Here is a 14,802-nt window from a genome sequence, read left to right on the forward strand (position 1 = left end):
GATTAAGACTCACTTCTGCTCTCCAATAGCATAAACCCCAAAACACTGAGATATACTCTATATGTTAAGATAGAAAGGTAAAGCAGAAATGAAAATACTCTCTCATAAAATGTATTTTTAAAGTTTCAGAAACAAAAGGGTCTTAAATGAAGAATGGAGGCATTAAGTCATCACTCTTTCATTGGTCACTGAAAACTGGAAAGCTTTTTATTTGACAGAAATAAAAACTATAATGAGGTTAAAATTTAATACTAAGGCTTCAACACATCCTCATTCATTTGACACTGGCAATTTGAATCTTAAGTGTTCATGTTTAAATTAAAAATAAGGTAATTTCACATGACTTCTATGGTTTCCACAACAATTCACAGTAAAATGCCCATTAGATACAGGGAGGAACATCCTTATCCTTCTAACAAGGCTGTTAAGCAGACTACCTGCTGGTATTTTGAAATCAACTCCAGAGCTTATGTCATGAGTCACCATATAGTGATTTTCAAACTGTGACAGAAAAATTCTTCCACCTAGATGTGGGAAGGGTGCTGGAAGAGTCTTTCCAGCTCTCACCAGAGGGGTGCCTTCCTTATCTGATTTATAGGTTTACTTAATTCAAGAGGCTTTGGTTTGAAAACAAAACCAAAAAAAGGTAGGGGAGTGGGTAGAAGAGTTTGAGAAACCACAAAAAAAAATTGTTGTCATCTTGCCCTCAAAAGCATTTGGCTATTTGTTTGAATGAGTATGGTATTATCACCTCAATGGACAAAGGATCTCATGAAGTTGGCTGTAACACGTTTTAAGGGAATTTCATTTCAAACACTGAGATAGTTCATATATATATACAAATTATCCATTGGCCCCTTACATCCAGATCAAAACTGTCCTCTTCAAGCAATTTTTTTTTTCAGTGCTAAGAACAAAAAAAAATTATGTTTTTTTCATGCTCCCATTAATAAACTAATGGCCAGTGTCTTCAATTATATGAAGGCTATTTGAGTTAATTCAAAAACTCCTTTCAGTCTTAATATCTATGTCAATCATGCACATCTTTTCTATTTTTGACATAAGCTTACTTTCATGCAACTTGCTCTTCTAGCATCATGTTTATTTTTACTGATGAAGAAACCAAGACAAAAGTAGCAATAACCTATTAGAAATTACAAGGTTAGAAGGAAAATCTCTTTATTTCCAATCTTTTACTTTTTTAAGCAATAGTGCTGCTTTTAATAGCTTGCAGTACAGTCTCTCATTCTGCCTTTAAGATTATCTTTAGGATAATCTTATAGAAATTATTTATATAGAATTCCTTATAGAAATTAAAATTGTGTCAAAATGAAACTATCTTCACAACTAAGTTTTCTAAGATATTTTACTAGACCATTGAAACACCGCATCGTCCTTTGCAAATCAAGAAAAAAAAGTTCTACAAGGAATCAAAAAAAATTTTTTAAAAATCTCAATAAATCAGAACAAACTAAAATACGTACCTTTTCACAAACTGATGCATTCATTAATAAAAGGTATGTATTTAAAAATATTTTATGCTTTTAAATTATTATACCATGTCAGGAAATTCCTAACGATCCTATCTTTAAAATATATCCTTAACTTTTCAGTTTTTTCTACTTTTACTGCTCTCACCCATCAATATCTCTGGCCCAAGATTACTCCAAAGTCTTCTAAACTAACTCCTCTCCTTCACTCCTGCTCCCTGTTCCCAGTCTATTCATATCAGAGCAGCCAGAGTGCTCCTTTTAAAACATAAATCAGAGCTTCCCACTCTTTTGTTTAAAACTCTCGAGTACTGCTAAAAATAAAAAGCAAGTCCTTTCAATGGCTTACTACAAGATCTTCTCCAACCCTCTCTTACCTCTCTGGCTTCCCCTAATACTATTCTACCCTTCTCATTCTGCTTCAATCACACTGGAGGAAGACAACATGCTAAGGCATGTTCTTGCCTTTGCACTAAACTTTTCACAATATCCCCAAAGACCCCACTGGTAACTCTTTACCCTCCTAACTTCCTATACACCTTATTATGTCATTAACTCTATCCCTCTCTGCATCCCACTCGTAATAAAAGAGTCACAAGGCACAAATCTTCATTTCACCAGTATATCAAAAGCCTACAATAGTGCCTCCCACATAATAGCTACTAATTCAATGCATAAATCCTAATTTAAACTCAAATACTTAGTCAAAAATGAAACCATGAGAACGAAAGCTAACTATAATCTATAATAATGTATTTAGCCAGCATAACAATCTAATTTTAATTTATGACATCTTAAAAAAATTTTTTTTCAAAAGTTAAGTTGAGTGCAACCCCAAATATAGTTAATTCAAAATTTTTGGCTATTTATAGACTTTTGCAGAATCACAAAATTTATGATAAGAAATTACATTTCCAAGACCTAATTACACAGAAGGAACTTTGTAATTACATGCTCTATCTTCTTTAAATCAAATAAATATCCCTTATGTAAACAAATATTCAAAAGAAACAAGAACAAAGCCCAAAGATTATCATATATTCTACAACCTTAGGCAAACTTGTCAGAAACAGTTGAAGAATAAAATAATCAACTGCACACTAAAAGATGAGTAATTTGTTCAGCAGCAATAGAAAACAACAACAAAAAAAGATGAACAGAGTGTAATACTGATGCATTACTTTTCTGTTTTTTGTTTGTTTTGAGATAGGCCTCTTAATCTGTCATCTAGGCTGGAATGCAGTGGCATGATCATAGCTCACGGCAGCCCTGAACTCCTGCGCTCAGGTGATCCTCTCATCTCAGCCTCCTGTCTAGTTAGGACTATAGGTATGCACCACCACACCCAGCTAATATTTAAAAATTATTTTGTAGAGAGGGGTTCTCCTTATGTTCCCCAGGCTGGTCTCAAACTCCTGGGCTCAAGCAATCCTCTTCCATTAGCCTCCCAAGGTATGGGGATTACAGACGTAAGCCACCTCCCAGCCTGCCTTTTCTTAATGTTGCTATTTCTGGTAAATTTATCAATGCTGTGAAAAGTGAGAAGAAATCAAAAAGTCATTTTAACACACATAAAATAGCTAAGTAATTCAACAATGTAATACCTGTAGGAGAGGAACTCATATTCCATAATCTCTCTTTTTTTTTTAAATAGGGTCTCACTGTCACCCAGTCTGGAGTGCAGTGCAGTGGCAGGATCATAGCTTACTGCAGCCTCAAATGCCTGGGCTCAAATGATCCTCCTTTCTCAGCCTTCTAAGCAGCTGTGAATACAGATGTGCACCACCACACATAGGTAATTTTTAAATTTTTTTGTAGGGAGTCTCACTATGTTGTGGTCTCAAAGTCCTGAATTCAAAATAATACTTCACCTTTGAACCACAGTTTATACCACAAAACACACAATTTTTATGCTGAAATGCGCCCTAAAAAGTCATTATTCCTATGAATTAGTCTTGAAACATATAATCAGGCAAATGAAGAGAGAACCAACCTGTCAAAACTTTGAACAAATTATGTGGTGACTAAATAACCTAGAAGCATTGGGATTTTTGTTTTGGAATCATATCTCCAGCAACAGTGCCTGACACACAGCGAGTGCTCAGTAAATATTTGATGAATAAATGACTTAATCTCCAGACTAAGAATACTCAGCTTCCAAACCACTAAATAATCCTGAACACTTAACAACAATTACGTACTGCTTTGGGCCCATTACATCTAGTACAGCAAAATATACTAACATAAAAAGTCCAGTTTTTTCCCCTAAGACTATAATGTGATCATTAACACACATTATGGGTATATAAACAGTAAGCCTAAAGGTTTGTAGTACTTCGAGGGTCCAACTGGAAAGTACTCTGGGAGTTTGGCAAACCCACACAGCAAAGGTAATTCTGCTTTTACCTATTTTTATCTTCTGATATTTCAATTTGTTGGAAAAAAAAACTTCACTGCTGAAAATATGCAAAAAACCAATGACCAAAACTATTCCCAAACACATTAACTTCCACCCTATTATTTAATCTACACCCTACTCTGATAACATGTTATTTCCCTGAGGCCTTGGTGTGCAAGTCATTCTAAATTCTTTCATTTCAGTATGGAAAACAGAAGGACCAAAGGTCATCCCATGTTCATCAACCTAGGTAAACAACCGTAGTATTTATTTACTGTGCTTAGCTACTATCAGTTTAACTTTGTCAGGGATTTCCAATGTATGAAGGTACATATAGGAAAGTCTACCAAGCCAGTAACTATGGCTTGGTAGTTCACCTCCCTTCCAGTGTCTGGGTCCTTTTCTCTCCACCTTGGAGAACTGAGAAGTGGGGAGAAGGGCATAATTTGACATGCAATATTACAATGCCATATACTAGAGGAACCATCATTTTCATTATACAAACAACTTTAGGTAAGGCTTAACAATTTTTAAAATGAGAGCACCTGATTGAAAAAGAATATCAACAAGAGGTATAAGCTTTAAAGTAAGTATGCATTAAGAAAAAAAAACCAAAAAACTGAAAAGCACTTTCCACACTATATTATTAAAATGCATAATAATAAATAGTACCATAGCTGAGGAGATAAAGGCAATGTGTTATACCATGGTATTAATAAATGCAACAGGAATTCAAAGAAAAGAAAGTGCAAGTTGAAACAACTCAGGGTTTGGAAAACTTTTTCTGTAAAGGGCCAGGCAGTAAATATTTTAGGCTTTGCATGTTGCACAGTGTCTGTCACACTACTCAACTCTGCTGTCATACTGCAAAAGCAGTCATAGACTATACTTAAATGAATGACCATGGTTATGTTATAGTAAACTTTACTTAGGAAAATCTGAATTTCATGTAATTTTCACATATCACAAAATATTATTCTTTTAATTTGCCCCCCAACCATTTCAAAATGCAGAAAGCCATTTTACAAAAATAGAGAGCAGGTAAGATTTGGCCCAGAAGCCATAGTTTGCAGATCCCTGAAACAGATGAATGGTTTCAATGATGAGGAAGGATTTGAGTAAGCCTTAAAAAACAGACGAGATTTGGATTGTAAAGTCGTCTCTCCAGGTGTACAATTAGGGTAGAATGGCTGAGCACGGTACCCATGTTGGAAAGAAATACTGTTTTGAACACATAAGTTATGACCCTAGGTCTCAAGGGAAAACAAGAGTTAGACCTTGTCATAAGCAATAGAGAAGCACTACAGATTAGTCTAGAAGAGGAATACAACACTGGGCACACAGCCCAAGAGACAGAAAAATACTACAGGCTAAAAGCTCTCGAACTATCATAGAATTTAGAAGAGCAATCCAGCTGGCGTGGCGGCTCACGCCTGTAATCTCAACACTTTGGGAGGCCAAGGTGGGCAGATCACTTGAGGTCAGGAGGTCAAGACCAGGCCGACCAAGATGGTGAAACTCCATCTCTACTAAAAATACAAAAATTAGCCAGGTGTGATGGCATGTGCCTGTAATCTTAACTACTCAGGAGGCTGAGGCAGGAGAATAGCTTGAACCCAGGAGGCGGGGGTTACAGTGAGCTGAGCGCCACTGCACTCCAGCCTGGGTGACAGAGCAAGACCCCATCTCAAATAAATAAATAAATAAATGAGCAATGCAAGAGAAAGAGAGCTTGGGAACTGGCTACTAGACATAAGAAATAAAAGACAACACATTAAGCCAGTGTTTCTTAATGAAAAACTAATCAGTTTCAGCAATAGATGGTGGTTCATTTGACTTTCAGGTGTTATTTCCAAAGACAGATGAAACTTCGGTAATGAAACAAGGCAAGTTTAGGATTATTAACACAAATTTCAGCATCATAAACTTTAGAAAATTACCTATGAGACCATTTGGTGTAATACTCTTATTTTCTAAACAAAATATATGAAGAATTAGATACTTGTTTAATACAGAAGAGTAGAAATCTAGATCTTAAATTCTCTAGATCAGGGGTCCCCAACCCCAGACTGGTACCCATCTGTGGCTTATTAGGAACTGGGCTGCACAGCAGGAGGTGAGGGGTGGCCTGGAAAGTGGGCATTACCACCTGAGCTCCACCTCCACAGCAGCAGTAGATTCTCAGAGGAGCAAGAACTGTAGATTGCTTGCTCCCTTTGTGAATCTAACTAATTAATGCCTGATGACATGAAGTGGAACAGTTTCATCCCAAAACCACGCCCCCAATTCCATGAAAAAACTGTCTTCCACAAAACCAGTCCCTGGTACCAAAAAGGATCGCGGCTCTAGATTATAGTAATGTTAATTTTTTATTAGTTCTCTAAAAGAGGTATTACCGTGGCTCTCAAAAGGTAAGTATAAAAAGAAACAAACAATTTTGAATCAGTAAAAGAACATGATCAACAGAAAGAAAATAAACAAATTATGCCATATCAGAAGCCAAGGTAAGAGTTTTTCCAAGGCTGTTTGACAAGCCAAATACAGTAACTAGACAAATAGTTATGCCAATGTTACGTGTTTATTTCCACATCACCCCTTCTATCACTCTTGCATTGATACCTTCCCCAAATCTTTCACTCTGGCTCATAAGATACAAAACTGATGCTCTTTCATTTTTACCTTTTTTTTTGAAACGGAGTCTCGCTCTGTCACCCGGGCTGGAGTGCAGGGGCGCAATCTCTGCTCACTGCAAGCTCCGCCTCCCGGGTTCACACCACATTCTACTGCCTCAGCCTCCCGAATAGCTGGGACTACACATTTTTATATTATATTTTCTTCCCATCTGCTAATCTGTCCTCTACTTATCTGTGCTTTCAGTCCACACTGTCATTAACTTACCTAAATGTCTTTTTCCCCCTTCACTACCCCAATTGTGTGCTACTTCCAAGTAATACTTCCTTTAGCTAAATACCTTTCTACTAACCTTTAAATCAGTATGTAATCCAAGTAATACTTCCTTTAGCTAAATTCCTTTCTACTAACTTTTAAATCAGTATGTATTTCCCTGTATATACCTCAAATTCTTAAAGTGTCATGCTCGCTGTCTCTCCACAAAAGTTAAAAGATCTTTTAAGGGAGTAATATTTTATACTTTTTGTATCACTCAGTGCCTCGCTGCTCAATAAAATATTGGTCAGGGATAATAAAACAGGCTAAGGCTAATCTAACACTAGAAAAATGAATATCTATTTTTACCATTAACTCTTCATGATGAAAAGCTTGAGACTCTAAGCAAGTGACATACTAGTCAAATTTTAACCATGAAATTACAAGGTTATGCTCTTTTTCCCAAGTAATAATTCTACGAAGTAAAACATACATATATGACCAAGCATTAACAATCTGTTTCATTTCACCGCAAATCTAAGTATTGTAGACAGCTTCCAAAACACAGTAGGGGGAAAAAAAAAAGATTATCCTTTTTGGTTCTCTCTTACATCTAAACTCCTACTTGCAATTAAAACTCAAAATGTTTCTTCTTCTATGAAGGATTCCCAGAGGTCCTGAGAAAAACAGGCATTCTTTTTTCTTCACATCTTAATACTTTTAACTATTTACTCCTTTACACAGCTTGAGCTATTATACCTGTATCTAATTTATCTTGGTAATTCCAGGGTTGGCACATAGTAAGCGCTAAATAAAAGTAATCTGAACTAATGAATAACAAAACAGAGACTTTAAAAAAGTTAATGTAGATTTTTTTTTTTTTTTTAGGGGCTTTTTCTTAAACTTTAAGTTCAGGGGCACACGTGCAGTTTGTTATAAAGGTAAACTCATGTCAAGGGGGTTTGTTGTTACCCAGGTATTAAGCCTAGTACCCATTAGCTATTTTTCTTATATTTAAATAATAAATATTTTTCTTATATTTAATTAAGTTAAATATTCTTATATTTAAATACAATACATTTAATACATAAAAACAAAAGCTGTCCTGGTTTGGGAGGGTGGGTTGTCATAGGAAGTCTCAAGGAATCTAGGAAAAAACCCACAGGAATCCAAGGAACAGAGCTTGAAAACCAATTAAAGTTCGTACTTAAAATTCTTAGCATTGAAGCGTTTTTCTTAATTTCTAATATGGTTTTTCCTACTTCAATAAAATGATCGACAAAAGCCTGCACTTAAGAGCCTGATTACTCAAATTACTGAATGATGAATCACTTTATTGATGTTTCTTCAGAGTTCTTTTAGAAATTAAATTCCCTTGGTGTACTTTAAATATATATTACAAGTATCTTTTAGAGACATAGACATCACTAAAACAGAACATTGTACAATGCTTCTTCAGCCAATTATATTACTGCACACCTTCTTGGTATGCAAAGAAAAAACTGCGGACCATACAACCCAAATAAATAGTTCTTAAAATAGTATCTATGGAAACTAGAGTTGTGACAAAACTTATTCTGTAGCTACCAAGAAAATCTCTATTATGCCATTTCATATTTAGGAAGTGATCACTAAAGGCCAACACTCATCTTACATCCTGCTAATGATGGAAAAGTTTAGTAAAGTCTTTATGAGACCTTTTTCTTCAATTAAAAAAGTGAGTTAGAAAACTTATTATAAGCTGTATCGCTACTTCAAATCCAAAAATGGAATGCAAATACAATATTCATTCCTTAAATAATCTTACCTTTCAAGGTCAAAATAACTCTCCAAAAAAATGTGCTAATACGCTTTTCAAACACAAGAAAGAAGGGAAGATGGTTTTCAAAACACTTAAGATAAGGATTTTGTGACATAATTAAGGTAATAATTTTGGAACACATTTTAAAAATTGCTAAGGTCGTTTAAATGGGGAGGGGCACTACAAAACTCATAAAGATAACAGAATTCTGCCACAATTCTTACATCAAAGGGTAACCCACTTCACTCCCCAGTACTCTTAATAATTAATGCACAGGGAATGGCAAAATAAGACATGTTGATCTGGGTTTAAAAACGTAGCCTACACAAGACAACCAAATCAATAGTTATTTAATCATCTGTACCGTCTGATTCTGCTTTAAGTCAATTAGATCAATAGTGCTATTTCTTGAAAGTTACAAGCATAGGTATGCGCAGCCTTTCACTCCAGTGTGTTTAGTCATAAATTGCTCCAGTATCTTTGCAAGTTTTTGGTGACACATACTTACCACTCTTTGTACTATAGATAAAGGTAATGGAGGTCAATTAGTATACAAAGGATAGATGAAAGCAAAAAATGAGAAAGGAATTTAAAATGAAAGCAAAATCTTACTCAGAAAACTGTCCAGTAGGTTACCTATACGGTTAGTATGGTTATCTACAAACACTGAATAAGAATACCGTTTTATGGTATTAAAGTACAAATAAACTGGAATTAACAGCAAAAGGTTTCATTAACATATTTTTAAACCAAACATTATTCCAAATGTCTAATCGTTGCATCTAGATGAAATTTTTGTTAGGAGAACCATTTTAAATGGAAATGTAGAGCAATCTCCCATGAAGTGAACCAGATCCTTCAGGCGGATAAACACCACCTAACATCTAACTGTTCTAACTGAATACTGGTTCTGGACTTAAGTGGAACTGACAAACTCGACCCCCCCGCCACCCGCCACCTGTAGAAGGCAACATAAGTAAGTACTAGTAAATACAGCGAAGCATTTTGCTCTTTTACACCTGAATATTTTTTTTAAAAAATTCAGTTTCCTACCTATCACAAAGGAAAAAGTAAATGATCGATGAGAATTTAAACATAAAACGTGAGCACAAACCCATCTATATGCGTATCTTGCTCTGTCTCAAAATATTTGAATTCCCATTTATTAAGCTATGGCCAAATCCGAATTTCTATCACATGGTAGAAGTATAAGCGTCTCCCCTACAACTTTCTCGGGATTTTACTAAATGTCCTAATAACAGTTTGCCCTTACTTCCGTGCACCTTTCAACCTCAGCTACCCCCGTGCCTTCAGCTCTCCTGCATTTCTAATAACGCTGGAGAGGGAGGGTGAGAGGGAGTATTTCTGTGTGGATAAGTGCGCGCGCGCTCCCGCGCGGCTCCCCACCCCCATCCCGATACTTTTCTTTAGTGGAAAGAGAAGAAGAATCTGGAGGTTATTCTAGCGAAAACTCAGTATCAAAGCCTCAACCCAGTCGCAGTCAGTCCATAGGACTCTGGGCTCTGGTTGCGCAGTACAACTTCTCAGATCTTACTCCAAGCTTCAAAGCGGATGGAAAATTGGTGAAGAGAACCCAGGGAGGAGTCGGGGAGATGAGGGAAAGTGAAAGGGCCGATCCCCCTACAAGGCGTTTAAGTTTGCAACCGAGACTGTTTCCGAGAATCTCCACCCGCCCCGTGTACCCCCTTCCAGGTGGAACTCGTTAACAGCAGCAACCCGGCCAACGGACACCGCCACCTCCCCTCCCGATGGACCACCCGAGACCCGAGCAAGTGAGGCGACGGGCGAGAGCGGACGCCTGGCGGGGCCGGCGATCCCCGGCCAGCACCAGGCCTCCGCCGACCCTGGCCCCGTCACCTGTGGAGAAAGCAGCCCCTCCCCCGGCCTCTCTGCCCTTCACGCCGACCGTATCCCTAACGCTGCAGCTGCTGCCCGCCCGGCCTGCGAAAACCGAATGCAACGCCAGGCTCCCTTCGGCGGCCGCGGGGCCCCAGCCCCTTCAACTGGTTACAACCGGCAGCGGCGACCGAGCGGGGAAGCTAGCCGCAGGAGGGTCCCCGTCCGGGAGGGGGCAGGCAGGCTCGGAGGAGCGGGAGCCGCAAGGTCCTACCTAACAACGTCGGTCTCCTCCGTCTCCACCTCAACGGCAGCGGCCCCGGCGGTGGCGGCGGCAGCGACATTCCTGGGGAGCGCTCCCGCCGCCGCCGCCTCCTCCTCCACTCTCTGCTCGCCTCTCTTCCCCGGCGCGTTCACCGAGCGGCGCGTCCCTTCAGCCACCTCCCCCCGCCCTCCCCGACACACACGCCCCGAAACCCTGAGCCCCACGGCTCCCGCAGCCAGCTCACCCACCCTCCCTCCCGCCCTCCCGCCACCAGCCTTGGCCCCGTCCCTCCCCCCTTCCCCAGCGCCCGCCGCCGCGCCGGGCTCAGTAATGGCGGCCACTCGGGCTCCCTCGCGCTGACGGATTTCTCTCCCTCTCTCCCCGAACTTTACCTCAGCATCTCTCCCGGCGCGCGCAGCCACACACCAGACCGGGGGCGGAGCGGCGGCGCAGCCTGGACGGGACGCGCGCGCGCGCGCACCCGCGCTGCCGGCCCCACAATCCCCCGCCCCCGCCCCCTCACCTCGCGACGCCTCCCGCGCCGCGCGCCCGGCACGGCCCCGCCCCTGCCCTGGTCTCCCGGGAGCCTGGGAAGGCGCGAGCGATCCAGTCGGAGGGAGGGGGCGAGCGCGCGGGACCGCGTCCTCGCTCGCGTCCCCGCTCCCTCCTCCCCTCTGCTTCCCCCTCCTCTCCGCTCCCCCATTGGCTTCTGCCCCTCCCCCTTCTTCCTCCGCCTCTCCCACCATTGGTTCCCTCTCCTACTCCATTCCTTCTCACCTTTTCCCTTTTACCCATTGGCGTGAGTATTTTTCCTCAGCTTCCCTCTTTCTCCGTATTCCGTTCCTCCTTAGTCCCATCCTCCACGCTTTGGAAGCTGCTGCCTTGCTGCCCGGAGCGCCGTCGTCCCTGAACCTCCCCTGCTTTCTCCCTTTCCTTCTGTTCCGGTTTCTGGTCGTAACTCAGGAGCAAACCACCGTACTGCAAAGGAACCAGATATTGTGCTCGCGGTTTCAAACCGGGCATGGGCACCGAATGCTTCTCGATAAATCCCCTTACGGTCTCTGAGCATTAGAGAATGCAAGGGAGGAAAACATGCGCCGAAGCTGGTTCGCAGGAACATGCTCGCGTGTCTGCGCCTGTGTGCGCGGCCAGTTTTCTGGCTGAGGATCGCTTGCCAACTACAGACATCACTCGCCCAGGACCCGGTGCCACACTCACCCAGAAGACGAAACTCCACGGGAGCGAGAAAAGGAGTCCATTTCTCCGTCGGCACGACGCGGGGATGCAGGCCCCTGATTCAGTACGTTCTGTGGAAGTGGAGCGAGAAGCCAAGACTTGGGGCGGGTCTCAGGGTGGCCCAAAAGACCCTGTTCACGCCACTACCAGCCTAACTTTAGGAACTGTCGGCCACCTGGCTTTTATTTATTATACCGCCTTAAACATACTTTGAGACTCTAGAAATTTCACAGGTCTCGAGATAGAGCACACTGGGCTTTGGGTGTGTTTCTCATGAGGGCACTGGCGCTGAATGGTGCAGTGAGAAAGGACGGTCGAAACCACTGCCTTTGCTTTTACCATTGAAGAAACTGAGGTCCTGTGACTTTCCCGAGGTCATCGGAATCTGCCTTACACAGGAGACTTAAAATAGTTGCCAGCAGATAAAAGAATGAGCAAAACCACATCTACGCCAATTTGTTAAGTCTAAAAGAAAGTAATTGAGGGGGGATTCCTCTTTGGGGAAAGATTTATTTCCTGCATTGAAAATAGTTTGTTAGTAAACATATAAAAAGTATTTTAAATTCAAGTTATTCTTTATTTTTTACGTTACATAAGGTAATGAAGTTAGCCAAGGTTGCTTTTTAGTGTTATAATGATGCAGCTGCTGCCAACCAGAAGTACATTTACGGTCTGTCAGTAAAGAAAACAAAAACTGCCTGTTGGTAAAAATCTGTTAGAAAATATTTGTCAGTAAATCTGTCACAATATTCCAGCAGAAGTTCTGTTCGTTTTTCCGTCCTTCTGCCCCTCTTCATATTTCTCAAAGGTAAACTTAATAAAGGTAGAAGAGACATTTCTAATTTTTCTATATATCTCTTGCTCCCTAATTTCTAAAAGGCATGACTAAAATCCCTTATTCTAGCATCTGAATCCTCCCTACCAAGTAGGTTAAGTGTAGGTTAGGTAAGGTCTGTAGCTACTTCTTTCTTTCAGTTACAAATTGTAGGTGGGAAAGAAGGGTACGGAAAGAAACTTGCAATGAAAGTAAACAGAAAAAAGTAAAAAAGGAGAGAAGGGAATTTGGTGGGTGATCCAACCATCAAAATGTGGTATTAATGCCATAGGTATCTACACCATTTATATAAGTTGGAAAGTTAATGCACTCCAACGCATGTTTTTATCTTTGTACTAAAAGCCCTTAAGAATACCTGAAGTAAACATATAGAAAGTATTTTAAATTCAAGCTATTCTTTATTTCTTATGTTATGTAAGGTACTGAAGTTTGCCAAGGTTGCTTTTTTAGTGTTATAATGATGTAGTTCAAAGTCATAACCTGAATAAGATGTTAAGTACTATACAGTGTATACCCTAAAGATACTTTAAAAATTATGTCCTAAATAATCAGAAATTTTAATAACCATGGACATGTATCAACATAAACAAAAGCCAAATAAATCAGGGCTTCTAAAGAAAACATTAAAAAGGTGTAATGTTCAGTTATAGGTCATGATACTGGAGGCGGGGAAGACTTGAAATCTCGTTTATTTTCTTATAATGAAGACACCAGAAGACTTTAAAAAAAAAAAAAAAAGATCACGATTTCCAAACAATGATTTTCATAGTCGACATTATTTTCAGTTCTTTATCTTGATTTAGGGAGCCTGGAAATGTAGGACTTTGTTTCTTATCAATACTAATAGTCTAAAGGTGCTTACCAGTACAAATAAGTTATTGTATGTAATTTGCTCTTCTCAAAAAATAGAGTTTTCTATATCAATAAAAATCTGAAATGGGAATTGGGGGCCAGAATTCTGTAGCTAATAATGCTTATATATCTATAAATGAAAGGCATTAAGGAGCAGGAGGAAAAATATATAAGATGGCATCTTTAAAAATTGATCAGGAGCCAAGACTTCAGAGAAAAAGTTTTAAAACACCCACCCTCCCTACTCAAAAGGAGAATTTTTAAGAAAATAAGTAACTTATTTACACACATGCACGCGTGCACACAGAAATATGGGAGAGAAATGGAATAAATATTAACGAGCCCTCTCAAATCAACTACTCTTCTTATCTAGAATAAAAAAGTTAAGCCACTGTTCTGCTGTACCGGATGATTAAAATAACTGGACTCTTTGTTCCTCATTTACTTTGAAAAAATTAGAATAAGATTTGTCAGACATTTTAGGTTTTTAATTTAAATTTTCTTCATAAATCTCTAGTTCTTCATCATATCCTGATAAAGTATTAATATGCATGGTCTTTTTGAGATCAAAAGACATGACAGTCATAAAAAAAGTTATCATAATCCCAGCTTCTACCATTAGTGGTAATACTGCAGTATTCAAATGTTTCATATGATGTGGCTTCAAAAGAACTTACCCTATAGAGGCGGCTACACCCCCTGCTGGAAATCTTTGATCATAACAACTTTGGCTTCTGTAGTCTCAATCAAGAACATATGAAAAGCCAAAAAAGGGCCTTACCACTCATGACAGAATCGACCAATACTTTAGCCTGTCTCATACAAGACAGGCTTTTGGAGAACAACCTATCTCAGAATATCACCTTGATTACAGACAAAATACACAGGATGGAGAATAATGATGCAAATAACTAAATAGCCAAAACACTTTTAAGATATTTGCTTAATTTCCAACTGTATTTCCACTCTTTACCTTATCCCCATCTCCTGCCTAGACTTCTCTTTTTCTATCTCATACAATTAGGCCTACTTGGGGGGAGGAAAAAAAGGCAGGATAAGATGGGATGTTAATCCTTCAGGTAGTCTAATAATGGTGTATCAATCCCCAATAGCCATTTGCTGTGTTAAGGTGCTTAAGGGCTTTCCCCAAATTTGTTTTATGGCTACCAATGATATTTTCAA

At 39.7% G+C, this 14,802-nt stretch overlaps 2 protein-coding genes across 6 annotated transcripts in view; one reads left to right on the forward strand and one right to left on the reverse strand.

Moving 5' to 3' along the window:
• The window catches only part of ARHGAP5 (Rho GTPase activating protein 5), a 72,147-nt gene extending 60,578 nt beyond the window's left edge, over window positions 1-11,569 (reverse strand). For 2 of the 5 annotated variants that reach the window (XM_031668188.1, XM_017961097.2), the window contains exon 1: window positions 11,475-11,569. The gene's annotated coding sequence lies outside the window, so the exon portion shown is untranslated. Of the gene's footprint in view, window positions 1-10,706; window positions 10,849-11,089; window positions 11,191-11,474 lie in introns of those variants that run through there. The other 3 variants (XM_009211369.4, XM_003901691.5, XM_003901692.5) reach the window with 3 other exon arrangements.
• LOC103886178 lies at window positions 11,425-12,682 on the forward strand. Its single transcript, XM_009211371.4, has one exon. The coding sequence runs from the start codon at window positions 11,773-11,775 to the stop codon at window positions 12,145-12,147; it is 375 nt and encodes a 124-aa protein (XP_009209635.1). The 5' UTR covers window positions 11,425-11,772; the 3' UTR covers window positions 12,148-12,682.
• The last annotated feature ends 2,120 nt before the right edge of the window (window positions 12,683-14,802 follow it).

This window comes from Papio anubis, chromosome 7 (genome assembly GCF_008728515.1).
Source record: "Papio anubis isolate 15944 chromosome 7, Panubis1.0, whole genome shotgun sequence".
NCBI lineage: Eukaryota > Metazoa > Chordata > Mammalia > Primates > Cercopithecidae > Papio > Papio anubis.

Bases quoted from the DNA above. Each gene is read 5' to 3' on its own strand.
- LOC103886178 (XM_009211371.4), top strand. From the start codon at position 11,773: ATGCAAGGGAGGAAAACATGCGCCGAAGCTGGTTCGCAGGAACATGCT.